This window comes from Zosterops lateralis (assembly GCF_965231275.1).
Source record: "Zosterops lateralis genome assembly, chromosome: 1".
Lineage (NCBI taxonomy): Eukaryota > Metazoa > Chordata > Aves > Passeriformes > Zosteropidae > Zosterops > Zosterops lateralis.
The window spans coordinates 132,892,216-132,920,156 of NC_139762.1; the positions used below are offsets into that span (position 1 = coordinate 132,892,216).

Consider the following 27,941-nt stretch of genomic DNA (forward strand, 5'->3'; position numbering starts at 1 on the left):
GGGCGGGGCCTCGGCGGGGGCTCGCGCGCGCGCGCGAGAGAGAGAGAGAGAGAGAGAGAGAGAGAGAGAGAGAACGGCCCGGCGCGTCCGGTCACGTGAGCGTGCGTGCGTGCGTGCGTGCGCGCGGGGTTCGGGGGGGAGCCCCGGGTGGCGCCATGAGGGTGAGGGTGCTGAGCCGCAACCCCGATGACTACGTGAGGGACACCAAGCTGGACCTGCAGCGCGGTGAGTGGGGACTCGGGACCGGCCCCGGGATCGGGCACGGCACGGCACAGCACAGCACGGCATGGCCGGAAGGGACGAGGCCGGCGGCGCGGGAGGGAAGGAAGGGAGGGAGGGAGGCCGGAAGGGGTTCCCATGCCCGTCGTCCGCGCCCTGCTCCGCTCCGGTTCTCTCCCCTCCGCCGCCGGCTGGCGCCCGCTGGCAGCGAAAATCGGAGCGCTCGGGCAGTGCCCTTTGGGCTTCCGTCCTTCCCCGCGGGTGCCCATCCCAGGCGAAGGAGAAGTTCCCCTGCCAGGCCGCTGGCAGAGCCCGGGCTGGAAGCGGCATCAGGGCAGGAGTTTAATCCTGGGGGGTTTAGTCACTGCTCTGGTACCCCGAGATCGCGCTTAGTGTTTCCTAGGTTACCCTTTGCAATTTTTAATTCCTGGTGCGTCGAGTTCTGCCTCTTGTACGTTTATTATTGAAACTGCCAAAAATTGTGTTGATTTTACACACAGAATAATAGAGTTTTGTAGGTTGGAAGGGACCTCTAAAGATTATCTTGTCCAACCCCTACGCCCTCCCCTGTGGTGAACAGGGGCATCTTCAGCTAGAACAGACTGCAACAGGGCCTTGATGGGGATGTACCATCTCATTGTGAAAAACTTCTCACTACTATCTAGTTTCAGTTTACTCTCTTTATAACTGTTACTGATTGTTGTATTGTAACTGAATGTCTAAAAAGTCTGTCCCCATCTTTCTCATAGTCCCCTTTTAAGTACTGAAAGGCCACAGTGAGGTCTGCCCGGAACCTTCTCTTCTCCAGGCTGAGCAACCCCAGCTGTCACAGCCTTTCCTCATGGGAGAGCTAGTCCATCCCTCTGCTCTGGATCTGCTCCAGCATGGATTTTTAATGTGTGTTCTTTCTGTTGCAGTTCCAAGGAACTATGACCCTGCATTGCATCCATTTGAGGTTGCACGAGAGTACACAAGAGCTCTAAACGCCACAAAGCTAGAACGTGTGTTTGCGAAGCCCTTTCTTAGTTCACTTGATGGCCACAGAGATGGAGTTAACTGCATGGCCAAACATCCAAAAAGTTTGTCTACAGTGCTATCTGGAGCTTGTGATGGAGAGGTAAGCTAAAAAACCACAACAAAGAAGGTGCCTTTCTTATTAATCATTTTTCTCTTTTGTGTTTTGTTGGGTTATTTGGTTGGTTTTGTCACACCTTACTTTTCTGTCTTCTTTCAGCATGTTACCTTCATCCTCAGTTGGAAGGTGAAACTTTTTGCTGCTCTATAGCTCTGCTGCTGTACAGGGGAGACAAATTGTAGTGAAAGGTTCCTGGGTTGAGATCGGTACAGGGAGGGATCATTCACTCACCTGTTACCACCAAGGACAAAAAGACTGAACTTGGGGTTATTAATTGGATTTATTACTAGCAAACTCAGAACAGAATAATGAGCAGTAAAATAAGACCTTAAAATTACCTTCCCCACCCCTCTCCCTCCTTCCCAGGCTCTCCCTCCTCTTCCTCAGAGGCACAGGGAAATGGAGGAAAGGGGTTACAGTCAGTTCATTCCAAGTTGTTCCTGCCTCTGCTCAGGGAGAGGAGGTGCTGTGCTGCTCCACTGTGGGTCCCTCCCGTGGGAGACAGTTCTCCATGAACTTTTCCAGTGTGAGTCCTTCCCACAGGCAGCAGCTTTTCATGGATTGTGCTGTGTGGATGACTGTTCCACACTGTGCAGTCCTTCAAGAACAGGCTTCTCTAGTGTGGGTCCCCCACAGGGTCAGAAGTCCTAGGAAACCTGCCCCAGTGTGGGCTCCTCTCTCCATGGGTCCAGAGGTCCATGCTCCAGAGAGGGCTTGCCATGGATCACAGCCTTCTTTGGGTGCATCTGGCCTTGGTGTTCTCCACAGGTGCAGGTGGATCTCTGCTCTCCCATTAACCTCCTCCATGGCTGCCAGGGGCACTGCTGCCTCACCGTGGTCTTCATGATGGGCTGCAGGGGAACCTAAGCTCTTCCCCCTCCTTCTTCGCTTGCCTTGGTGTTTCAGAGTTATTGCTATCATGCTCCTCTCTTCTCTGAGTGCAGTTATATCTGCCCACTAACTTTTATTCCTTCTTAAATGTCATTACCACCATTTCTTATTAGCTTGGCCTTGGCCAGTGGTGGCTCTGTGTGGGAGCTGGCTGGGATGGGCTCTGCTGGATATGGAGGAAGTTTCCAGCAGCTTCTCACAGAAGCCATCCCTGTGGACTGCCACTATCAAAACCTGGCCACACAAATCCAGTACATGTTGTGATTGCTTTTTTGCTGCCCACATGACCCTCCCACTCCTCCCTCTAAAGAAGTTAAACTGTCAGATTAGCTAAGGTGAAGGGACACACAACCAAAACATTTTTGTAGTAACAATTTTTCTTACTGCCTAAAAAAGGCTAATCCTCTATATATATATATATATTTTTTTACATAACTATAATAAAAAGCAATCAAGGACACTTTAATTGAAACTAGTTGCAGAAAAAAATACCTGTGTTTTCTGAATTCCCTATTTTTTCTCATTTGTTCCTTACATTGCTCATTTGATAGTACTTGAATACTTTAAATGTGTCTTCTGTGCAGTTGGTTGCTTTTTGCTTTTTATAGAAAGTGTATATGTCATGCAGTAAGTATAAGGGAGGTTAACCTTTTCAGAGAGAAATGAAACAAATTTAGTCAGATTTCTTATCCACTGATAGAGTGAGTAAAATACTTGGTACTATAAGTACATAAAAGTATAAAAACTGACCTCCATTTTTTTTTTTTTTTTAATGAGCCCAAAAGATTTGAAGCAGAAACCTCTGTGAGAAGTGGACATCTATAGAAAATATAGTACAGCAGCTGGACTGAAAAAATTCTGTTGGTTCCAAATTTCTTTGTGCTTTTGTCTTTAAAGGGGTATTATTTTGTTAAACTTGTAACTGCTGCTGTTTTTTAGCAAGCATTCTAGTTCAAAAATAGGGGAATGCAAAATGGAGAAAGTACACAGCTTAGGTCAGGGAAGAGGGTAAGAATGAAAGAGTCTCACTTTAAAAAATATTTTTCAAGAAAGGAATAATTAAATAGTTTTTAACATGATAAAATCTGACCAGTGTCCAAGCCAACTCTGCCATTTCATTACAACATGTGTGATCTCTTGTACTTGAATTGTGAACTGCAGTTGTGGGCTGTAGAAAGCTTACAGAATATTTGCTCTTTTGTTTTGATCAGGTTAAAATTTGGAACTTGACCAAACGACAGTGTATCCGCACTATACAGGCCCATGAAGGCTTTGTTCGAGGCATGTGTGCCCGTTTCTGTGGTACATCATTCTTCACTGTAAGTATTATGTGTCTCCTTAACAGTGCAGTAGCACAGGGTACCTGTTCACCATCTGTTTTCCACTCACAAACTTGTTCTCTGCCACAGAATATTTAAATATTGTATGAATACATTTATTAAATGCAGCAGTGAACCCAACAGTTCTGTTTACCATGAAATTTTTTCTAATGCTGCGATACAGATGTCATTCAAGACCATCAAAGGGATAAATGCCAGAAAAGAGCCAACAGTTGGTCATGTAATTAGAACTCTAGTAAACTAGTTTTCATTACAGTAGTAAATGGATTATGTGCACTGAAAGATGTAAAAGCATGTTAAAAAGTAACCATTTGCATATACTATGATTAAAAAGAATCTGATAAAGTTAAGATCATTCCATATGAATAAAGCTTTATAAATTCAATAAAACCACAACAGATTCAGTTGCATGTAAAGTGCTTGGAAATAGTATGTCTTCCTGTTGGCATTAAAGCAGTTCTAAGATAACACAAGAGGAACTGTTTTTGAAAACTGAAGTGTCCTGAGGTTGCGCTTTGTTTGAACTGGTCATACAAGAGCTGTTTTCACTACAGTATATTTATTTTTTATAAGGTATATAGCAGGTCACAGAGACAGTGGTTAGGATATAGGAAAAGTCACAGTAAAAAGTCCTAAGTGACTCCAAGTTCTTTTCTCCCTTTTTTACAATCTGTCTGCCTGAAAATTGAGAGAGGAAGAGAAGAAACAGTAGTAGCACAGTCAGGGAGGGGAAGATAAACTTGTAAAGCTAACATTTTTTAGGCCTGTTTGCATGATCCAGGTCATTGCACAGCCATGCAAAAGCCTGTGCTGGCATTAGTGCAAGAGGTAGAACAAAATTTGGAACAGGCAGCCAGAGCAACTGAGGTGGAAAGTGCCTTTTAACTGTTTACAGGCTCATCAAAGTGACTTCCAGAAGATGATTTGCAGTTTAGGGTGCCAGTTGATTAAAAATCACAAAATGTAGCCTTACAAAATAGCCATCATTCCAGCTTACCTTTTTCCTATTCAGCTATTTATTTTGGAAACTGGAAAAGCATTGTCAATCAAGATAGACAGTTGAATAGGTGAAGAAAGGGTGATGGTGAGAAACAAACGACAAGCTGGGAATCAGTCGTCTGCTCTCAGAATCCGACAGATCCCCAGACAATCTCTGAGCAGCAGCCACTGTGGAGCCAGCCCCCACCTCCTCTTTCTGCTCCCACTACTGCAGCTTTTATTGCAGAGCCTTGTTCTGTGGTATGGAACACTCCATTGGCCAGTGCAGGACACCTGTCGTGCCTGAGTCCCCTCCCAGTCTCTGTGCTGGTGGGTGAGGCAGGGGGTGATGGAGACAAGAGTGGGAGCAGGGGGAGCTGCCTTGGCACTGAGCAAGCACAACCAAGGCTTGGGTGCTGTATCAGCACAGTTTCAGCCACAAATCAAAAACACAGGGCTAGGTGGGCTGCTGTGAAGAACGTTCAGACCATGTACATGTTTTAACAACATATTATGACCAGGAGAGCTAATCTGTAACTTGGAGGTGTAAAATGAAACAATTAACAGGCAGGAGGAAGGATTTTTGTATATCACAGAGTTTATTTTTTTTAATTTTTTTTTTTAAGGATGCCTATATTTAGTTCTAAAGCACATCTAGCAAAATAAAAGGGAATATATTTACATAAAACTGTACATGGTTTCTCCAATATTTCCAGGTTGGTGATGACAAAACTGTGAAGCAGTGGAAAATGGAGGGCCCAGAATATGGAGAAGAAGAAGAACCTATTCATACAATTCTTGGAAAGGTAGTAAATATGAGTTTTGATTTTCCCACACCATTTCTTTTGAATTAAGTTTGAATAATTTCTTATCTAGCTTTTGAGGAAGAGACACACAGTTTGATATCACCTGTTATCATAATGGGTTGTAATTTGATGGCATCACATTTTATAATGGCACTTTTAAAGTGTCTTCATGTTTTTATTACACCTATTTTACATGTAACCAGAAAGGACTCCTAGAATGCCACCAGAGACTGCTTAGCTCTGCCTGTAATAACTATCTCTTTCCTGCAAAGGGGTCACATTTCTCTGTTGTCACTTCAGTCATGTGTTGTCAGTGCTTAGTCTGCATTAAATAACTTACTTTTCATGCCAATACCTCACATTCATTCAATACAAAATACTAACTTTATATCTTATTGACAAAAGCAGTCTAAAAATATATATATTTTGGCACTTTGAGTTTATGATAAGCTTATGTTAGGAAAAACATTAAATGCTTTTTTCAAATAGATAGTTTGAAATTCCTTAGTTGTTGCAGTGTCTGTGGGATCCATTCAAATCCCCACTGAAAATAGAGATGCACTCTTAAAATTTTCATTTGCTTTAAAATCAGCCAGGATTTTGTAATTATGCCTTTAGTGCCAATTCCATTGTAAATAAACAAGAAATGCATACATGCACCTGAAATTAAAAAGAAAGCCTGCCTGCTGGGAGGGGTACATACAATAAGGCTACAAACAACAAGTTTTTGGTAGCAGTGGTGAGTTAATTTTCAGTAATAAAAATGAGGAAAACCATGTGAGACTCCATATTCAATGCTTTGTTGATTTTTTTCCTAACAGAACATAGTTGAGTATTTATGCGCACAATTGGGTTTTAAAATTTTTGCTTTGTTTTTTTTTTCCTTTAAAGACAGTGTATACAGGAATTGATCACCATTGGAAGGAACCTGTTTTTGCTACCTGTGGCCATCAAGTGGACATTTGGGATGAACAAAGGACAAGTCCCAAGTGTTCTCTGACTTGGGGTTTTGATAGCATAAGCAGTGTAAAATTTAATCCCATTGAGGTAATGCTTGTGTTTTATATTGGAAATCAGTGTTTTTCTTGAGCAGTATGAGTTCTAAACTCTGTTTACATCATCTTGAATTTTTTTCTCCCAAATTTAGGTTTTATGTTGTAATGGCATATGTAGGGGGATGTATACATAGATTTTGATGGTTATATTATTTTGGAATGTAGTACCATGTAGTTTTATTTTCTTTTGTCTCTGTTAGTGTGGGAGAGGAGAAACAAAAGCAGGGCAGTCTCCATTCTGCCCACAACAATACATACCTGGTACCTCAGTCATACAGTGTAGCAGTTAAGTGGCTGTGGAGCCAACAGTTCATCTATCCCAGTATTCTGCTACCTGTGACTGAGACTTCTCACACTCTTCATGGCAAAAGAATTGCATTTGATCTTTTACAGCACTTCCTATCATGCCCCCTAACTGGGCTATGCTCATAGAAAAAGTGTTAATGAGGAATTGCCTGTTAGTTTTAAAGTACAACTGCATGGATTCTGAATCTTAGAGGGAAACTTATTTAAAATGTTTGTGCTGGGTAATTAGCTGCACAGAAAAATGATGAATGTATTTCCTTGACTGAAAAGGAAACTCACAACCAGCTTTGTGAATTAGCTTAGGTATCTGATGTAAGCTGTTAACCACACTCCGGGAGTATTTCAAAGACCATACACACTGGTTTTGGGTTTTTTTTTTTTCAGACTTACCTTTTGGGAAGCTGTGCTTCTGACAGAAATATTGTGCTATATGATATGAGAAAATCAACTCCATTAAAGAAGGTAATGTTTTTCTTTTTAAGATTAATTACTGGTGCTAATAACCGTACTGAATGTGTTAATAGCCTGTAACTGTTGGTGACAGTAGAGAACGGGAAACTCTGAATTCTGTGTTTGCTGAGTTTTCATTGTCTGAGTCTTCTGAGTTTGAATTAATGTTGGAATTTAAACTGCAGAGTTAGAAGGGCCTTTTTCTGCATTCAGACAAGCTGTCATGCTCATTCTGTTGTAATTCTTGATCAAGTGTCTGACCTGACAGCAATTTCACAATAAGAACTTTATGTTCCTGTATTGCATTCTGTCTATGTATGTGTGATTTGATTTTTTTTTCTCTTCCTTGCCAGAAGGAAACAAGATAACTTCACCACTGGAGAGCCTTGCTCTGTATTTGAAAAAGTGTTTCTCCTTTGAACGGAAATAAACTCTTCCCTATGCACCTACTATAAACATTCAGAAAATCAAGTTCAGTAGTTCTGAGCCACAGAACTGTCTTAACAATATTCTTCTTGAAATACAATATCCTGGCTTGTGAATATATACTCAGTGTTCTCCTGTGTTACATACTGTCTGCAGTGTCATTGATCTGATACACGCTAGAACATTAAAATGGTATTTAGTTACAAAAAGGAATGTTGTGGCATAACAGTATTTTTTTTTCTCTCCCTGTGCCTCAACAATTTTTAGTGAAGTTTCATTTGGGCCACTGAGGCATTGCTTATAAAAACGAGGCAGTGCTTATAAAAACTTGTCAGTGGCGCCAGCTGAAAACCTTAATGTTGAAATGAACACAACCAGTGCTGTAGAGCTGCAGTTACAAGGTCAAAAGGATGCAGTTTGAGCCTTTGTGAACTAAGTTTAAATCTAGCAGAATTTTGCATATGTATATATGCTAAATATATGACTGTACGTATATTAGTATATGTACATACGTATAAGTACATACATGTGCTTATAGAATTATTATAGACTGTGTGCACGTTTGTGTGTGTGTATCTCCTGTAGGCAGTGTGCTGAGGTGCATTTTCTGCTGTAGGAATAAAATGCTGGTTAGTATTTCTTGCTTCCGTGGGCACAGTACTGTGTTTCCTCCTGGGATAGGGATAGTTCTCTTGTGGAGGACATGAAATGTCTGTTTCTGCATTAAGAGCCAAGAGCTCTGGAAGAGAATGGTTTTGCCTATTGATGGTACCTTACTTATGTATGAGCACTGGTTTCTGGCACTGCTGTGTTCCTGGGATTTGACCAGCAAAGCAGTTGGAGCTCAGTGGGAGTCCCTTCATTAATAGAAATAGGAGTACAGGTTCTCACATCATGAAGCAGTAGCTCTGTTGTCCGTTTGTCCTGAGTATGGGTTTCAAAGCCATAAGTTTTAAAAAGGGAGGGATGAGATAGTGAGATGCTTCCTAGGTTCAAAATAAGAACTAGTTAAAAAAGAAACTGGGGAAGATGAATGAAAGCAATTCTGTTGAAAGACAGGAGGAAAATGTTTTGGTAGGAGTTGGTACACTTTAAATATACCCTAAGCTTTCCTGAATAACTTTTAAAGATAGACTTTAGCGTTTAAACAGCTGTCAGGAACTGTGTTTTCTATTGCTTATTATACTCTTTAGGTGTTCATCTCAACCAAATAACTTGTAGGTGGTAAAGAAAGACAGGTTAATTATTTTGGTAATGTTTCTGTGTTAAAGTAATCTCAGCATTTCCAGGCTGACATTCTTTGTAAGCAACTCTTCACAGTTGAAATAATTAAATCCAGAGGACCAAGTCTTCAGGGTCTTCACAATTTTGACTTGCCTTAATAAGGACTTAAACTTACCCATTTTATAAGAAACTGTACAATGGATTAAAAATAGTGGTAAGAATGGCTCTGATATGGGTTTAGATAGTTCTGAAATGCCAACATTAATGTATTTACAGCAACTTAAATCACTTCCAGCCCAGGTTGAGTTACACAGTTGCTATACCTAATGCTAGAGCTCTAGACACAATCTCATTTCTTAGGCACTATTTTAATTCCAAAAGCCACTGCTGAAATAAACTGAAGGCTTTTAAATTTCAGTGAAAAAATAGAGATTTGGAGCATGACAGAATTCAACTCTTTTTGAAAGAGCTAGATTTTTTTGGCAATACTGAAATTATTTTGTAACATGATTTAAAGTATTTATTATACATATGGCGGGTTAACATTGTGTGCTCATTTTGCAGTGGCTGATAAGCTCATACAGGAAGGAATAAAGAACAGTCCTTGATTATTAACTTCCCAGTTTTGTGCAAGATTTATAACTAGAACAATACTGAAATCTGAGCAATTTCTAGTTGTCACATTAATGTAAACAGAGGACATTACAGCGTCTCCTTTTAAACTAGAGATCACTTAAGGGATCTGATGTTATGTTTAGTTCTGGTTGCATGCAGTTCCTGAAAATAAGCAGTGTTCTGCAGCACAGACTTTATCTGAGCAGGATGGTGTCACCTAGGGAATGAGGATTTAGGGAGAATGAGAATTACAAGAATAGGCACACATTCATTGTAATCTTTTGGAGGGGTGTTCAGTAAAGTCATCACTATTAACTTACTTTGAGACTGTGTTCATTACTGTAAGTCTTATAATTGTACAACTATATTCTGAAATATGTGTGTAAATTTATGGTGCTTGGTGTAGTAAGCCAAGAACAAAAATGGGGTTTGAGCACCATAGCATTAAACACCCAAATTTCAGGATTTTTAAGTAGGATTATAGCTGCCCTGGAGCATTGTAGAAAATCCTTTTTAAAGTTGTTCAGTTTGTTAATAAGTTGCTCTGTAATTACACATCCACTTTGTGTCAGGCATACTGTGTAGTTCTTATTTTCAAATAAATGGTTGGAAGCTCCTCTCAGACTCGACAGGAGCCAAAGCTGCTGTGTCTGGTGTTAACAAAGTAGAAGGGTTTTATTAGTCTGCTATCAGCTGCCTTTGTCCCACTTCAGGGCCAACTGGCCTCTTTGTTGGCCATATGCTTACAAGCAGCAAGCAAATCTTACAAATGTGCGAGGAGTGATTCACTGCTGATACAGTGATAGTGCTGAGTAGGTGATAACACAGTAACTTCTGTGTACATTGCTTGGCACTTCCACAAGAAATGGCATCTGGCCAGGAGAATTTGTGAACTGCAATTTTAGACATAAAATAATAAAGGGGTAATAACTGGGACAACATAAAAATGTTACAATTGCTTTGCAAATGCTGGTTCACAGCTTCAATTAATGACTATCTCTCTTGAAATAACCTTTTACCTAGGTGTGTCTATAGATTACTTAACTAAAGGTTCCTGTAAATAGGACAGAGAAATGAAATTTTTTGGAAGTTCCAGATTTACTTGTTGACCACTAGCAGGTTGCCATGTTAAATAACTACTTAGAAGAATTTGATTCTAAGGTGATTTACAGAGGAAGATTTAATTGTTGTGTAGCCTGAAACAGTAAACATGTAATGAGGGACGGGAGGTTCTTGGGTTTCACTTCTAACACTGAGGAATAGGAGCTGAGGAAACATTCTGTCATGTACTATCTGTCATATACTACTCTGTATCTACAAAGTGCTTGTCTTCAGGGGTATGTAGGAAATTTTGAACTATAGTGAGTATTTTACTGCCTATAACAAGGTAACAATGTGTAAATATATTTAGGTTATCTTGAACATGAGGACAAATACACTGTGTTGGAACCCTATGGAAGCTTTCATTTTTACTGCAGCAAATGAAGATTATAAGTAAGTGTAACCTTGCTTTTTGATAATCCTGGACAGGTTATATTTTTCATCTGTATCTTGGTGATTTATGATCATGCTAAAATAAATTTTTAGAAGACTATTCAAACTCTAAATTTGAATTGCTTAATAACCTAGAGAATTACAGGCATACTGATTTTAAGAAATATGGATTGATAGTAGACTGCCTCTTTTCTCAAGTGTCTCAGTACTTGGGGGTTAAAAAGTGCTGTAACTTAAAAGAAATGCAGCTGAACCAAAGCAAGTGTAGCTTGCAATGGGCCATGGAAAATAAGCACTGTTGGTCCAGTCTGAGGCAATATAAGTGTTAATTTTCTTGCCAGCTCTTGTGAAGCTTGATACATTGTACTGATCAGCTATTTTGATGAGAGCATTTCTTAAAAAAAACCCAAACTAATCTTTTGTGAGACAGTTCTGGAGACTGCAGTACTTATCCTTTCAATGTCTTGGAGCAGTTTTTTACTTTTGAACAATACTATTCATGTGAATAGCTAATCTGATATTGAAAAAGCTGTCTCTTCAAAACTAGGCCATTGCAAATATGCTCCATATCCTTTTTTCCAGGAAGTCAGTGATCTAACAATAGATCACTGTTTTCTTCCAGAACATAGGAATTTTATCACTTATCTTAAGGCTGTTTTTCTAAGGAAATGGAATCTATCTCAGAGCTTGAACGTGGTGTTATATTCAATGTGCTGTTTTTCTTGTGTTCGTTATGGTATGGTAAAACTATTAGGCTACCTAATCTGTATGTTTATAAGTTTAGGTTTTTGTTTATGAATTTGCTTTTTGGCTGGTTTGGGGTTTTCTTTAATTTTCCTCATCTTCCTCTTGCTAAACTAGAAACTATAGCTGTTGCTGTCAACGATAACTGTCCTCTTGCAGTCCGAAGCATTTATGTAGTATGCAAAGACAGATGCATACATCAACAATACATAGCAAGTATTTGCTGATTATATGGAGTAGCAGTTTTGAATAGGATGCTGCATACTTTGTCTTGGGGAATTTAGAAGAAAAAAGCAATAATCACCATTATAGTATTCTGTAGGATGTATTTAATTTCAGTTACGCATTCATCTGCAGAAAGAAAGGTGAGAAACCTGGTGAATTAATTTTTTTTAACAGAATAATACTACTAAATAGTATATCTTAAGCAGGTTTCAATAAATGCATTGTTTGTAAAGCACATATGCTTATTTGATGATCTACACAGTGATTATGCCTAGCTTCTTTATTCAAAGGGAATAGAGGTAGGCCTTATCTGAGCTTTTAAGTCCTTAGGAGCAAACCAGCTGTGGTCCAGCAGCTGGGTGTTTACTTTTAACATAATGCTTTTCTGTGGATAGTGTGCTCTGCTGAACTAGCATCTCCATGTGTAAAGACCAAGCTTTTCCTGCACTGGGAAGACTTGCTACACCAAGCTTTCCTTGCACTTGTCTGGCCCAAGATAATTAGGCAGTAACAAATTGTGCCAACCAAATGGAGCTTTACAGTAGACTCCGAATTACTAGGAGTTCACAGTATGGAAATGTTCAGAAACCTTTCAGAACTGATAGGCTTGCTGTAATGATTGAGAAATGCTTTTGCAAGCTCAGGGTGCATACTTACATCAGAAGATGGAGTGAAGGAGGCCTGGAGTCTGACCTATGGACAGATGATGAAGGGAATAGTGGAACCTATCTGTCCTTTGGTAGGGAGCAAGAAACCTGATCTAGCCACTAAATCCTCTGATTAACAAACTTTTTTCAAACCCTTAACAATGGTATTTTCTTTCTTTTCACGTATTATGAGCTGTTTTAAGGAGTACCCTCTGCAATATGGCTCTATCCTTATGTGTGGTTTATGTAAAATGTACTGTTTACGTAGGACTTGTTATGATATTAAGCCACTGATGTATTTATTTTCAAGCTTATATACCTTTGATATGCGCTTTCTTGAATCACCTGTGATGGTGCACATGGATCACGTGTCTGCTGTTCTTGACGTGGATTATTCACCCACTGGGAAAGAGTTTGTGTCTGCCAGCTTTGATAAGTCCATCCGCATATTTCCTGTAGACAAAGGTCACAGCAGGTGAGTGGTTTTACACCTTTCTGTCTTGCTGTCATTCATTCCAGTGACTTTCTCCCAAATCCTCAAAATTACTAATTCATTCATTAACATCTTCATTGGGACATTTGATTCCTGTGAGTGTAGAAATCTTATTCTGTCAGTAGCTTGAGGCTGACAGGACCTGTGTAGTTGACTTAATTCTGGAGTGTGGATCAAGAGTAGGACTACTTAACAAATAGCAGTACTTCCACAATATGGAATTAAAATTAGACTGGATTATCATGTTTGTGTCATTTGTATTTTACCGTGGTGAATCCCATTTGATTTCCCTAGCTATGTATCTTTAATTTTTTTGGGTTGCTTTATACTGCTTCTGTCACCACTTAAGTTTGCAGTGTATTTCAGCATTGTAGCATTTGGTTTCCTAGGGATTGCCTTCATCCTGTGTGGATGATTGCTAAAGACATTATGTAAAATAGATTGCTGTATGAATTCCCGAGGATCAGTTTGGGATCCTTCTGTGATCTGTTTCAGTGCACTTACTACCTTTTGTTCATAATTTATTGACCACTATTTTCACTTGTAATAGAGTGCTCTGAATACAATTCACGTGGATTATCTTTTTCATGTAAGGTTTCATAAGTCAGTATATTAAATATTTTACTGGAGTTCAGATTGAATCTACTGTCTCCAATATTTTTTGTTTTTCTTTCAGTTTGATGAAAACTGAAGCAAGTTATCTGATCTTTCTGGTATCATTTGATCTTCGTAAACCTGCCTTCATCATTCTTTCTTGTCAGTTCTTCCTCTTTTTTCTTTATTCTTAACTTTATTTTACTTCTACTTGATTTCCTCCCTCCAGCCTTGTCCCCCCAGAAGGTTGTTAATAAGTCAAATTCTAAGTGGTTTGAGGGTGAAAATTTTGAACTACTGGTTGGTGAAGGAGTATGTTTTTATTATTGATTGATGAAATTGTGCATGCTGTGTAACTGTTTGTGCTCCTGTGCTGCATTAAAGAGTGGGAGGGGCTATTTACATTCCCTCTATATCTAATCTACAGATGGTTTTCACATTCTTTTTGTCTTGCAATAAATAACACTTTAAATGTAATTAGGTAGTGCAGTTTCTTTTTTTTTTTTTTTTTTTTTTTTTTTTTTTTTTTTTTTTGGTGACTTGCATTATTAAACAATATGGTTAGCAGCCTCTCTGTATGAATTAATAACGTTTACAGAGGTGGTAATATGCAAAGTTAACACACATCACTGAGAAGTTTGCAGATCCCATAATGCAACAGTAAAAGGCTTTATTTCACATTTTAGCAGATTGTTGCCAAGACTTGTGGAAGGGGTTTTTCTCTTTGTCCCCACTTTTTCCCCTTTTGTGTTGTAGCCATAAATATACTGAAGAGAAGACTTACAAATGAAAAATTTTGCCTCATGTAAGCTGATTTGAGTGCTCTAGTACACTTAAAATTCTTTAGAAGCTGGGCTTCTTTAGAATTGCACAATTCATATTAATCTCAGGGAATGAAGAAAAGTCTCTAAATAGAAGATCTGATCCTACCTGGAAATCTGAGAGGGCAGTTAGGAATATCTGTAAATAAGGATCCTGATGCTATTCTAATTTTTACTTCTGATGTCCTGCCAATCTGAAAAACTCCTACCTTCAATTACTTTCTATTTTATTTTAAAATGACAATTTAAATAATGGAATTGTTTTGCCCTAACAAATAAGATTTATTATGAAGTTGAGTAAATTTAGTAAATGCTTAGTAAACAGAACTGTATTTCTGTGCAAACTTTTAAATGACAGATCCAGGTTATTTGGCCATGTTTTCTGTTTTTCCTGTCCCTGAAAAATGATATTTAATACCTTGTGCTGACAGCCATAGGATAGGCAAAGGCTGCAAATTCAGAGTATGGAAAGGAAAAGGACTTAGTTCCCCAAAGATGGGTGAAGAAAAGCTTTGTTATTGAGTCACATAGTAAAAGGGAAATAAACATACAAATTCTTGTGAAAGTGCAGATGTGCACAAATGCCATGAAACAGTGAAAAGCTGATGTGAGTATTAATGTTTTCTGATGGTAGTTGTCCTTGTAGAGTATTGCTTGCTGGTGAATTAAAAGAGGCGATTAAGCTTATTAAAGCTGATTTATAAAAATTATGATATATCGATTACTTTTCTTTTTCTCAAACACCAGTGTAGTTTCTCCACAACACTTGAATAGATGTTGTTTTTGTGTTTCTTTTATATTATTACTTGGCTTTTCCTGGCAAAAATAACTGAATAGAAGAAAGAGAATAAGCTGTAGTGCATGACTGACGCATCAAAGAAGTGGCTATTGGTAAACAATAAATAGACCTTACTTTTTTCTTCTTTTCAGAATGCTAATAAATAGCTAAACTTCCCAAAAAAGGGTATTTAATCCTTTATTTTTCTAGCAGAAATAAAAGAATAAATTTGCTTGAAACATACTTAATGAAAATTATATATGAATTTAACTTAAATATTGGTTTAAATGTAGCATGCAGAAACATTTTTCAACAGCACTTGTTGAGCAGAAATCTGATCAGCACAAATTAAAAATGAAATGGAGTCCATGTTTGGGTAAAGGAGGGAAATCACAATAAGAGTAGCAAATCCATTGCCATCTCATAAATGGACAGCTGGGAGGTGTTTCTTTACAGTTTGATGTCAGATTCTTTGGCACCTATTTTTCAGCATTCCCTTTCTGTAATACTCTCAATGTAAAAACATATTAATCAAAATTATTTCAGGAACAGTATGCATTTCATACTGTATACCCTTAGTGTGTTTTGCAAAAAGAGTTACTATTTAACTCTTTACTATAATTTCTGTGAAAGCACTTACTTAAAAAGCATCTTTTCCTAGGTGGTCCTTTATCAGTCTCTCACACTTTCTTTGTATCTCCATCTGTAGAAAGATAAGATCAGCACAATGTTTAAAAAAGTCAGATTTTTTTTTTTTAAATAACAGCAAAAAAATGTAAAATAAATTTGCCTTGAACAGAATGTTTTCTGCTGTTTGAAAGGTAATGGTGAGAAAAGTGATGGTAGATAATTAAAAAATGTTTCTCTTTGCTCTAGGGAGGTTTATCATACCAAACGAATGCAGCACGTCATCACGGTAAAATGGACTTCAGATAATAAATACATTCTGTGTGGCTCAGATGAGATGAATATTCGCTTGTGGAAAGCTAATGCTTCTGAAAAACTGGGAGTGGTAAGACCTGCATTTTGCTTTTTGTTACCACAAGATGTTTGGGGGTTTTTGTTATTATTACAAACAGTTAGCCTCTTCAACTTTAACAAAACTTGCTTATGAAGGGAAGCTGTAAAATTATAGTTTGACATTTGTGTTTAATTTGCAGATTGACATGTGCAATATAGCTCATTGCATTTAGTGCCGCTTATAATAATAATAATAAAAAAAAGAAAATGACATGCCTCATTATTGCTGCACATGATGACTTTGGTCTTGTTTAATGTTAACAATAATCATCAGTTCTACCTAAACTAGATTTGCATTTTTTACCCGTGTGCTAATGGTTAGAATTCATCTTTAACACTGGGAAAAAAGTAATAAATTCCGTTTAGCTATACTTAAGTAACTCTATTGAAGTTTAGAATTACTACTTTTAAAGATTTTGACTGGCATGTGATTAGTTCATATTCATTCATGAAGTTCATTTGTTAAAAAAAAGTATTTAAAAAAATCATGCTGTGATAAGCATATGTACTGTAAAGTGGACTATTTGCACTGATGTGTAGTTTGATACTGAGATTGTCATTAACCTATGTAACTCTCAGATGCCAAGTGGGCAAACTAGGGTGGTATCTGAAGCCCACTTAATTTAATGTAAGTCAGTCTGGTTGAGGTGTTCCTAGTGTGAACTATCACCAGCCTCATTAGATAAGTCTTTTCAGTTAGACTTGTTCAAATGTTTATGTACAGACAAAGCCCACATGTTCCCTTTCAGTTACCAATTGCAAGGATTCATCTGCACAGTTGTGTCAAAGTATTAAGTGACTTCGGAGAACGAATTTTGGCACTTTTTCTGCTGAGAGCAATCTCTTTATGTAGCTTTATGTTGTTATGGTATTTTTTTTGTTCTGTTTGTCTTGTTTTATTTTTATTTCTTTTTTTTCCCCTCTGCTCCTCCATCGATTATTGGGATTATCCCGTGTGGTGCTTTGGTCAGACACTTAAATATCAGTTCCATAGTTGTTAATTTTGGGAATTCTGCAAAGCTCATTAGAGACGTTACTTTTGAATTTAATGTTCATGTTGAATTTGTTTAGGTAGTGCAGTGTTGGGTAGAAATAGTATCTGTTTTCCTTCTGTTATATCCATATGCTCATGGCAACACCCTTTTCATCTGATTCTGTGATAGTAACTGAAACTTTCTCCATTTACTCACTATATTTTTAGCAAGAGATCACGATGTTTCTCTCTAAGATGCTGTTCTGTAAGAGAATTGTCTGCTATTTTTGATGTTTGTCTCTGAGCTCTTTGTGTGAAGGACAAGTGGGTAAAAAGCATGTCACAAATAATATTTTCATGTACAAGGGTTCCTAATATTCTCAGATGTGAACAAAAAGTTCACTATATTGACTACTAGATGGCATTGGCTCCTTTTCTTATGAAAGAGTAAGGATAATTGACTGGAAAGTAAGAGGCAAACACAGCTACTCCTACATTGCTGAAATATTGCATACCAAAAGGACAGCTTAGCTATTGTTTAAGTGTTCAGAATGTAAATGACATTCTGCTGTTTTCTGTAATATTTGTGTCAGTGAAAAGTGGCCTAAAAAAGGCCCAAAACAGCCTTTGTTGTTTTCCTTTGTGAGTACAGTGTTGTTGTTTGATGTGCCCTTTGGAGGCTGTGCCCCAGTGTGGTTCTGCTCTTGTGGGATCGTTCAGTGGAGCTTTTGTACCGTGTGTAAGGGTGTGTATTTCTGTCACTGCACTCAGGCTGTTGGCTCCCAAGGGGACCAAATCAATAACTATCTATGGCACGGGTCAAATAACGTGGTTTTATTTGATTTTTTTTTTTCCCTGTTTTTTGAGTTATTCTTGGGTGGATTTTTTTTGGTTGGCTTTTTTTTTTTTTTAACTGTCAGAAGTGAAAATTCTCCCATAATTTATCATCCTATCTTAGAAAAAACACCTCACAACATCAAAAGTCGTCTTAAGAAAGCAAAACTATTTAAAAATACAGGAAGAACTTAAAAAGGACATAGTGTCTTATGTAGAAAAAATTACACTCACTTCACAGAACAGAGATGAACTTGTGAAGAATTACATTATAATGAGAATGTTTCACATCCCTGTATCTTATGTGAGAATGTGTTCAAGCATGGTGTTGTTGAAGCCGTGAATTTACCAAAACAGAATTTGAAGCTGTGTGAAGTGGCTATAGTTGTTTAAAGTTTTTTTAGAAGTATTATGAGGTTTTATTTTTCAGATGTTTAGAGACCAAGACTCAGGAGTCCTCACGGCTTATCACGCTCTTGGCTGTTTCTTGGGAATGTTGCTTGGATTCAGGCAACTATACAAATCCCCATTTGAACCAGCCTGGTAGTTCCTGTGATTCTTAACAATGCAACTGTTAATGGCTATTCAGCAGGTTTCACTGATTATTTTTTTTTTTTTTTTTTTTTAGTATCTGCTTCTTTTTTTGAGTATTGGTGTTCTTATCTTCACAGACATATGCTTGCTTATTTTATAAATGTCCAGTACTTCCACAGTCTGTGGCTATTTTTTGGATGTTTTGAATATTCAAAGCTGAACATTCAGTAATTCTGTCAGAAGTGTCAAAATATGTCTTAAATGCTTAGTTGCTTGGTCTGCTATTTTTCTTTGCTGAGAAGATTTGATTGAATGACTCATCCAAAGGTCACTGTATTTCTGATATAATGCTAAAATCTTGCAATACATTGTATTTTAAGATGGATGTTTTTGTGCTGGGGGTGGGTAGAAATCAACATCCTGAAGGGGAAAGAAGAATAGTAATCAAACTTTTTTTTCTTTGTTGAGTACTTAGTTGTTTTTTTGCCTTGCTGAGTTCAAAGGAAGTTATAGTGAATGTATAGCACTCATGTTGTGGCTGGTGAAAATTTATCCAGTTGGAAAGTTGTACTTTCTGAACAGTAGCTACCCAAGCAGTCATCAGTTCTGACATGCATGTTTCTTTTGGGTTTTAATGTATTTGGCACTGCTCTCGTTATTCAAAATCAGTGAAACATGAAAGAAAGAAGAAAAGTCTCTGGAGGAGCCAGAGGCATCTTGTGTCTCTACTCCACTGACAATTAAGTCTGCACAGGTTCTACATAGGGGTAACAAACCCCAAATATCTGTGTTGGAGCTACTGCAGAGGTTGCTTCAAAGTAATTTTCTACATTTAGCTTTTAATAAATTTTCATTAATTGATAGATATGTATTATTAAATAGGACATAACAGGTGTTATTTTTAAAACAGTGAACATTCATCTCTGCATGCCCAAAAGCAAAAGACTCAGTTAAGACTTGAGAAACTCTAGACTGTTCAAATACGTAAAATATGGCTTGTTAAATATGTTTGATGCCTTTTTACCTGCGTTTTTGAAGAAGTTTGGGATTTATGGAAAGGTAAAGGATTTTGACTTTTGAGGAGGAAAACAGAGTGTGGTCTGAGTGGAAAGGCTGAAAAAGCATCAGTAACAGAGTAGATTTTAGTTAATAGTACAATTAATGTAATTTGATAGAAAGAAAGAGATAGACCAGGCTTTTCTGAATTGTACTGAAAGTAATGAACCATCAGTAAAACGTGTAAAAGCTGTATCACTCTTCAGTCTACTGCCATGTTAAAAAAGAAACTATACCTGCATTTCTTAGAGTGTGAAATCTTAGTAACATTACTTCTGTGAGTAACAGCTTCAAAATTTTGTCTCTGTTGCTTTTATGAATTAGAACAGAGCCCTGGGTTAGGATGCTTAGAATTTTAGTGAAAATATTGATGAGTGAGTGAACAGTAGTGGAGCATAGGTTTACTGCTTTCTTAAAAAATGTAGAAATACCAGATTTTGAGTATTGGCTAGTAGAGATAGGAGAGAGTGCCATTAGAAATCTTGGTTTTGATCTAGCAAAGTGAATTAGCAGAAGCACATCAAAACTGTCTTAAGCAATTGCTTATCCTTTCAGTCTGTTTCTAGTATGTGGATCCATTTTCTGAGATAATGCTGATAACAAGCAGTACCAGATACTGTGGGTCCGTGGCATTCTTTTCTTAGTGATTTTCAGCTTGTGATTCAGTGCACCTGTAACTTCAGCCCTGTAGCTATGAGTTTATACTCTTAACATTTACACTGCCTTACATTAACTTCATGGCGTTTTTTTGCTTCTGTCATCCATTTAGATGTAAAGAGATCAAAATTTTTGGTCCAGGCAAGAATGAATAATAAACTTCATAGCAATAAATTTAGAAAGGTGTTTTCAGCAGAGCAATAAAAAAAAAATAAATAAAGACAAGCTATGATGTAGAAAACTGCTGGGATATATCTGAATTCTAAAAATATGTTGCATCTGTGCTCTTGCCTGCCCTAACCTAGAAGGGCAACCTGAAGAGGACAGATAAACATTCATTTCATATTCTCATTCCAAATGACAGAAGTCTTAATAGTGTGGAGTTTTAAATACAGCCCTCTTGAAAAGGAGATTTTTTTTTTAAGGGTGGTTTAGCTTCTAATCAGGGCTCTGCAAAAATGCTTACTTTCCTTCTGCTTAGATGGGAAAATAAGCAGTCTGTGTCATCAGGAGGGAGGAGAAGAGGCATTAGCAGTTTACTCAAAGAGGCATTTTCCTATTGCTGACAACTTGGTTGCATTTAAAGAGTTCTTTTTCTCCTTTTTTAACCCTAAGTATTTGCTCTGAAGTCCTCCTGTGATAGTGACACAAATCAACCATGTTTCTGCCACATAATCTTCATTTTCCTTGTGTAGGAAAGAAATTGCATTTGCACATTCATTATTTGAACATACGAAAAAACAGTCATATGTCACCTATAAGCATGTCTTCCCCTCATGATGTCACATAAATGCTAATTTATTATATATATTAATTTGGAGTATTCTAGCCCCTATCAATGAAATCTCTAATCCTGCAAATCATGCTGTGTATCTTCTCCAGCCCAAAACAGAATGGGAAGTAACACTGTTCCCTTGAGCTGTTCACACTGACCTTTGTGAAGGGACTTGCAAGGGAGAGTTGGAATTCAGTGTGTTACTGCAGTGTGCTTTCTTAGCTATCTGCTGTCTCTCATAAAGGAAACTTGTCATTACTGCAAGTTACTTTTACCATCTTGTGGTTGAGGGTGCACTTAGCACAGTCAGGTGTATTGGCTGCTGGTAGCTGGGTGGAAAGTTACCAGCTCTGTGCCTTTCTCTATACCACATAACCCATAAAAATGGAGTCAGGCTCCACCACCCCTTAATCTGTATTAATATTTTAAATAAGATGTCCTGGATGTATCTTTAATTTACAGATTTGCCTCTTGTCTGTAGAATCATCAAGGTTATACTAAATCGGCAGCAATTTGCTCTTCTAAAATTAAAGGAAAATCATTCCATTTAATTAAAATAAAGCTCTGTAATTTGGATTATGTTGGCAGTTTTCTGCAAAGTGGGAACACCTGGGATTTACTGAGAGTGAACCAGCTATTCACAGGCTGGCTCACAAGAAGGAATTTCAGTAAAAGGGGGAGGGTAGCTTTAGTGGGCTAAGACTGTAAAATTTACTCAATTTCAGTTTCAGAGGCTACAATGAATGTAAGTAAAGCAAAAAGATTTAGATTTTATGAACAAGACGATGTGGAGAAACAGCTTAAGAGCATCATGTATCTCTGATATCTCAATAAGAATTTTTTGAGCCATGAGCAACTCTGTATCTGGTACCTGGTTTATTTGTTGTCCCAAATCAGAAGCTCATTTGTGGTAATTTTTATCAATACTTGTTTTCAAATAATTTATGGTTTTCTGGACCAAAATAGTTTGAGTGTGATATTTATTTATTCAGAATTCATGAAAAATTCTACTAGAAGTCACATGTAAATGTGATCTCCAGAGTGGAGAATAAATAGCCAATTGGTCATTTCAAGGGGGGAAAAACAGGTCTCATTATATTGTAATTGGAATTTCCAGCTGTGTGTGTAATAAGGTTGTTGCTTTTGTTATTTTTTTTTTTGTTGTTGTTAGCATCAGTTTCTGTCTTTTCTGGAAAGTGAGAAGTTAGTTACACTGAGTCATTTACAAAGTTGAATAAATTTAAGTTGCCTGAACTATTGCTTTACTTTTAATATTTTAGGTGGAGATAGTAGTGTGACATAAATGTGGGATGGCAAAAGACCGGTGCCATGGTTTGATTGAAAATATGAAGGGTTTTTAAGACGTCTGAAACACTGGAGTTACAAAGTTTGGACAGGAGGGTAGGAAAAAGACGATGGGATTATCATCATCCCATATTTAATATTAACAGAGTTCATGTTTGTATGAAAACTCACTAGACTGAAATGCAGCTGAAATTCCCAAAGATCCAAGCAAATCCAAAATACATAGAGATTGCTATTCCTCATGAAGCAATGCCTGCTTTAAACAAAACCACAGGAAACACATTTTTTTCCTTTTGCTAAATAAACATTAGGACCAAAAGAAAAAAGCCTAATTGAGAAAAAAATCTTCTGTAGATTGGCTGTCTGGAGAAGGTGTTTCTTACTTTCAGTGTTAATGGTGACTCAGACAGAATTTTAATCATGAATTAAAAATTAGTCTTTTGTGGCAATACCAGCTCACCTGTATTTCATGTGTTTGTGATATCAAGGCTTTTTCAGTTGCTTGATGAAAGCTGGAACTCCCTGTGTGCCATATAGTCAAGCTAATGCTTCAAGTCTGATCCGTGCTTTGTGCTTCCCAAGGGTTCAGGATGCTGGGTAAGATTTAGGCCACCTGAAGAGCTGTCCGTAAAGCTGTTCATGAAGATAGTTCTTCTATAGCATTTGTAATTCCACTTGCTAGTGACTAAAATGCCTAAAAATCTTTATTTTACAGGGAAGGTTGATCATCATCAGCGGTTAGGAAAGACTAATCAAAGAGTGTTTACCGTCAGCTATTTATGTTCTCATTTTTTCACTCTACAGCACATTAAAATCTGATTCTTGAGAATTAAATTTGGTTACTACACCTTTAAAATGATAACATTTTGTGTTTGAGCATTGAGATATTGTTGGATTTTTAGGTATTTTAATACTTACCTATCCTTATTCTGAAGAAATTTGCTAGAAGGAAGCCATTTGAATGAAAAGTTAAAATTTTGTTTTGTAGAGGAGATTGACAGCTAAATCCCTGTTCCTTTATAACATGCTTGTCTGTGTTATTTTCCCTGTAGCTTGCACCCCGAGAGAAGGCAGCCATGAATTACAACCAGAAGCTGAAGGAGAAGTTCCAGTTTCACCCACAGATCCGGCGCATCGCTCAGCACCGACACTTGCCCAAGAGTATTTATTGCCAGATCAAGGAGCAGCGGATCATGAGAGAGGCCCGGCGGCGCAAGTATGTGTTCCTCTTCTGCTCTTCTGGCTTTACTTCCTCATGGTGAAATCCATCACTGCTGTGCTGCTGTGACAGTGGTGTATGGGGGTGATAGAGCTCCTTTGAACATCTCAATGAGTGATGGGGAACTACTAGGTTGATTGTAAGGAAAACGCAGATGAGTGCCGGTGTCAGTGAGGACTGGCTGCTTCCCGGAAATGCAGTGAAGACATGGCAACAAACACCATGTTGGAAAGAGCCACAGTGCTTAGTTAGGTGTGACATGATTCCCCATTGCAAAGGAAATAGGATGGGCTGGTTTGGGGTGTGTGGAAGGTTTTTAGGTTTTAGTTGGTGTTTTGTGGGTTTGTGGTTTTGGTGTTTTTGCTAATGCCAGATTCCAGGATGAATATCTTATGCCAGCTGGATCATTGCCCTATTGGAATTTCTAGAAGTAGGAGGTGGCATAGTTTGCTGCAACCATTGAACTAACAATAAAGTGGTGGGTCTCGGTCATCTTAATTAGGTAAAAAACTCCACAAACTTGAGCAGCTGATGCTGTTGATTTGAAAGCCAAGCTGAGCTCCCAAGGAAAAGCTCATTTGAGACCTTTCTAAAGTAGCCAGCTTTAAGCTTACTTTCAAAAGGGATGGTCCTTCTTCCCAAAGGAGGATGTGGCTTTTGGTTATTAGAGCAATTTTAAACTTTTTTTGTTTTCTTTGTAAGATAACTCCATTAGTAGCTTGAGGAGGAAGACAGTATTTCTTAAACTTTTGTGCTGACTACTGAGTTTTATTTTTCTGTTTTGTTTCTAGGGAACTGAATCGTCGTAAGCACAGCAAGCCGGGATCTGTGCCACTTGTGCCAGAGAGAAAGAAGCATATTGTAGCAGTAGTGAAATAATTGTTTTCACATGTACAAAATGTCACAATGAAAGAAAAATGTGGCTATTAAAAAAATACACTGTACAAAATTTGATGGACTTTGGTAAGACAGCATATGGTTCCAGAAATATGACTTCCTAGTTCATGCATCCTCTGACTTCTCAAGGATCTGTTTTAAGTAGTTATGAGAATTTCCCCTGTAATGTTTTTTTACCATCAGTCTGATGTTCCTAGCCCAACACTGCATATTGCAGTGGAGTTTGACCCTTTTAATATGAGCAGATAACTTGGTGGAGAATATCTGTAATTCTAATTCTATTCTTTGTTACTGTTACTAGAAAAAAAGGATGAAATATATTAGTACTTGGCAAAGCAAAAAAACTTGCTCCATACAGAGTTACAAAAGTTAATGTCCTTATGCTGTCTTTTAAAAAAAATAATTATTTAAACAAATTTTAATAAAGTGACCTTAAGCAATGGACTAAATTCTGATTATTCAATGGATTTTTCCAGATGTTTGCATTGTACTTCTTACAGTACAATATATTATTTTTCTTTTATCCAAAAAGAAATTCAGCAGGCTTTTCAGACATCTGTAAACATATTTATAATTTTGCTCTGTCTTCTTAACTACTGTTACATAACTTGACCAAACTTCAGACTGTTAAGTTGCTAGTATTGATAATTACTTAGTTGAATATTTTTTTCTCTTTAAAACTTGTAAAATCTGGATGAAAAATGACATAAATTTTATAAACCACAGAAACTCCTCTGGATGAGATTCAATATAAGCTTTCTATTTTATGTTTGTAGAAGAAAAATGGAAGTTTCACCTTCGCAAGGTATCTGTAGCCCAAAGTTCCTTTATGGTTTGTCTGGGAAACACCCTCCTTCTCTTCCACTGAGATAAACAGCCTTTTACTGAAGCTACCAAGGTGATCAGAAAACTATGCTGGGATTTAGGCTGTCTAGACTGAAGAGAGATACGAGATACATAAAAACTGTAATGTTGTTTAACATCATCTGTACAAAAAGATCTTTACAAGTCTTAACACTACAGTCTGTAATGACACTCATCTTGCCCTGAGCTTATGCACAAAAAAAAAAATTATGAACTCAGTTAAAGTAAACTTATTTTTTTTTCTTTTTAATCTGGAAATTGAGCACTTTGAGTACTTGCCTTCATGCAATATCTTGGTTAATGTATCTGCTGACACTAATCCATATACATTTCTGGTAGTTACTCTTTAACTTGTGTCTTGCAGTACTGTTTGGGCAAGATTCCTGAATCATCATGGCAAAATTATGGCTCTTTGGTGATAAGAGGCTGTAATGTATCTCTGACTCTCTGGCTCACTTACCTTTATGGGGTGATGCAGGAAGAGAGGCAGATCTGAAGAGCCATAAGTAGGATGATGAGAAGTGGAACAGATCAGGAAATAGGCTGATGCTGGCTGTGTGCCCGTTGTACTAATACAGTGCACTCTGTGCCAAATACAGTTTATTTTCTTCCTGAAATACTGAAAAAATTAATAGAGAATATGCAGTCCAAAATATGGCTTGTGACACAGCTGTAGTCAAGTCTTGCACAATTTGCAAAACCAGCCTAATCTCCTGAAATGTGATTAAAATTTTTCAGCCTTGTCAGTTTTGCGTGAGCTGAAGTTGTTGATTATTGATTTGTTGAGTCATGGTAACCTCTGGTGTGAACAAGCCCTGCTGCTTGGAATTCATTAGCTTTTGGTGTAAAACTGCATGTGACTTTCAGTTACATGCAAAGCTTTCAGTTCTGAAGTTGGTTAGGTTATGGTGAGGAACAATTGGCGTGAGCCGTGTCCAACGGATCTCCTCATGTTCTAAGACCATTGTGAGCTGTTGCTTTCATAGAGGACCCGAGTGATGCAACTCACAGGATCAAGGTTGGCTAAAAATTGCTGGAAAGATTGTAACTATGCTGAAAAAAGGAATTTCAGTGTTAGGAGGGTACACAGAGTTTCTGCATTCTGTTATGAATTCCTTTTCCAAAATCTTTGGATATAGTTTTACACAGATTAGTCTTGGCATCAAGTGGGGCACCCTCTTAGCCTTTCAGGAAAAAGTCTGTTTTTCAAAGTCAAGTTTTGCTGTGACTTCTAGAAACATGCTGGTTGTAAAATCAATAGGTCTGAGCCGGGGCTTTCTGGTTGGAGATCAGTCATTTGGAATTTCACAGATGGTAGTTGCAGTCTGTCAGTTCAGAAGATCCCTGGCCATAGATTTGTACACTGTTGGGCTAGCTGCTGTTGGTTTATCCCTTTTGGAAACCCTTACCGTTTTCTCTGACGCTTTTTGTGGTCATCCACCTAAAGTACATATTGCCAAAATACTCAAATACATTTATTTAAATATAGTTGCTAGGTGGTAGCTGTGATTGTAAGAAGTACTCATGTAAGTCTGTAACAAGCCATTGCTGAAATGGTTTAGAAATTAAAACAAAGGAGCTAGAGCCTTTAATAATTTTTTATTTGGCAGGGATTTTTTATTATTTTTTCTTCTCAGTGATTTGAGAATTGTAATCAGACCTCATCTTAATCACCTTAATGGAGTTACCTACCTAGATTTATCAAAATGATTATGTGTAAAAAGACTATGGATACATGCATCTCCATGTGTGTGTAGCCAGGTGTATGCAGAATAAAATTTTTTGTATCACTTAAAATACTGAAAGTCTAAGGAAACTGGTAGTGTTTCACTTCAAAAATTTGGTATTATTGATTAAAGAAAAAAAGGAAAATGACAGAATATTTTCTAAACCAGTGCATTGCCTACAGACCTCCTGATAAAAAAACAACAAACTTCTGTATATGTTCTTTCATTGGGAAGGTACTTAAGGAGTAGTTTAAAAGAAAAATAATTTCTTTATTGCATAAATACTTAAAACAGTATTCATAGCCTTGGTGAATTTAGCTGTTTCATGATACAGCAGCTATGGAGTCATCAATGTTTATTTCTGTTTTATCATAGCTAGACTATGTAATGGAACAGATATTTGAATAAAGTAATTTCTTATATTCTCTATATGTTACAGATACCTGAAATAAACCAATGACCATTCAGTTATGTGGAAATATATAAACCTTTTAGGCCAACTGAAAATTTCAACTGGAGGGTTTTTTCCAGTGTCTGTGTGGCTCTTCCTCACATTGCTCATGGTAGCAGAATCCCCTGGCTTTTGGGATGAGGGCTTTTTTTTTTCCCCCTCTCAAGCCAAAGGACCCCAGGCTGTTGTGATTCCTGTATCCTCAAGCTTGTAATAATATAAAACAACACCTGTGTGCACACTACACACAGTACAAACAATAAACACTGCCAGCCACAAATCCACAGGGGCAGAGTGCAGTGCCTGTGTTGGCACCTGTGTAAACAGACTGTGCTGGGTATTGCTGCTCCACCCTCTTCCTTCTCCAGCTGGCCAGGCTGAGCCTCAC

The 27,941-nt window shown here is 37.7% G+C and overlaps 1 protein-coding gene across 1 annotated transcript; it reads left to right on the plus strand.

The window, feature by feature from the left end:
- The first annotated feature begins 98 nt into the window (after positions 1–98).
- On the plus strand, positions 99–27,580 carry DCAF13 (DDB1 and CUL4 associated factor 13). Its single transcript, XM_083863503.1, has 11 exons — positions 99–225; positions 1,137–1,336; positions 3,457–3,564; positions 5,280–5,369; positions 6,261–6,416; positions 7,115–7,192; positions 10,857–10,939; positions 12,866–13,030; positions 16,118–16,253; positions 23,448–23,611; positions 24,406–27,580. Exons 1-11 carry the CDS (start codon positions 156–158, stop codon positions 24,491–24,493), a joined length of 1,338 nt encoding a protein of 445 aa, XP_083719629.1. The 5' UTR covers positions 99–155; the 3' UTR covers positions 24,494–27,580.
- The last annotated feature ends 361 nt before the right edge of the window (positions 27,581–27,941 follow it).

What these genes read in the sequence shown, in the direction of transcription:
- DCAF13 (XM_083863503.1), top strand. Translation starts at nt 156, where the DNA reads ATGAGGGTGAGGGTGCTGAGCCGCAACCCCGATGACTACGTGAGGGAC. An exon ending in CTGGAGCTTGTGATGGAGAG is followed by an intron (nt 1,337 to 3,456) that starts GTAAGCTAAAAA and finishes TGTTTTGATCAG; the next exon opens with GTTAAAATTTGGAACTTGAC. An exon ending in TTCATACAATTCTTGGAAAG is followed by an intron (nt 5,370 to 6,260) that starts GTAGTAAATATG and finishes TTTCCTTTAAAG; the next exon opens with ACAGTGTATACAGGAATTGA.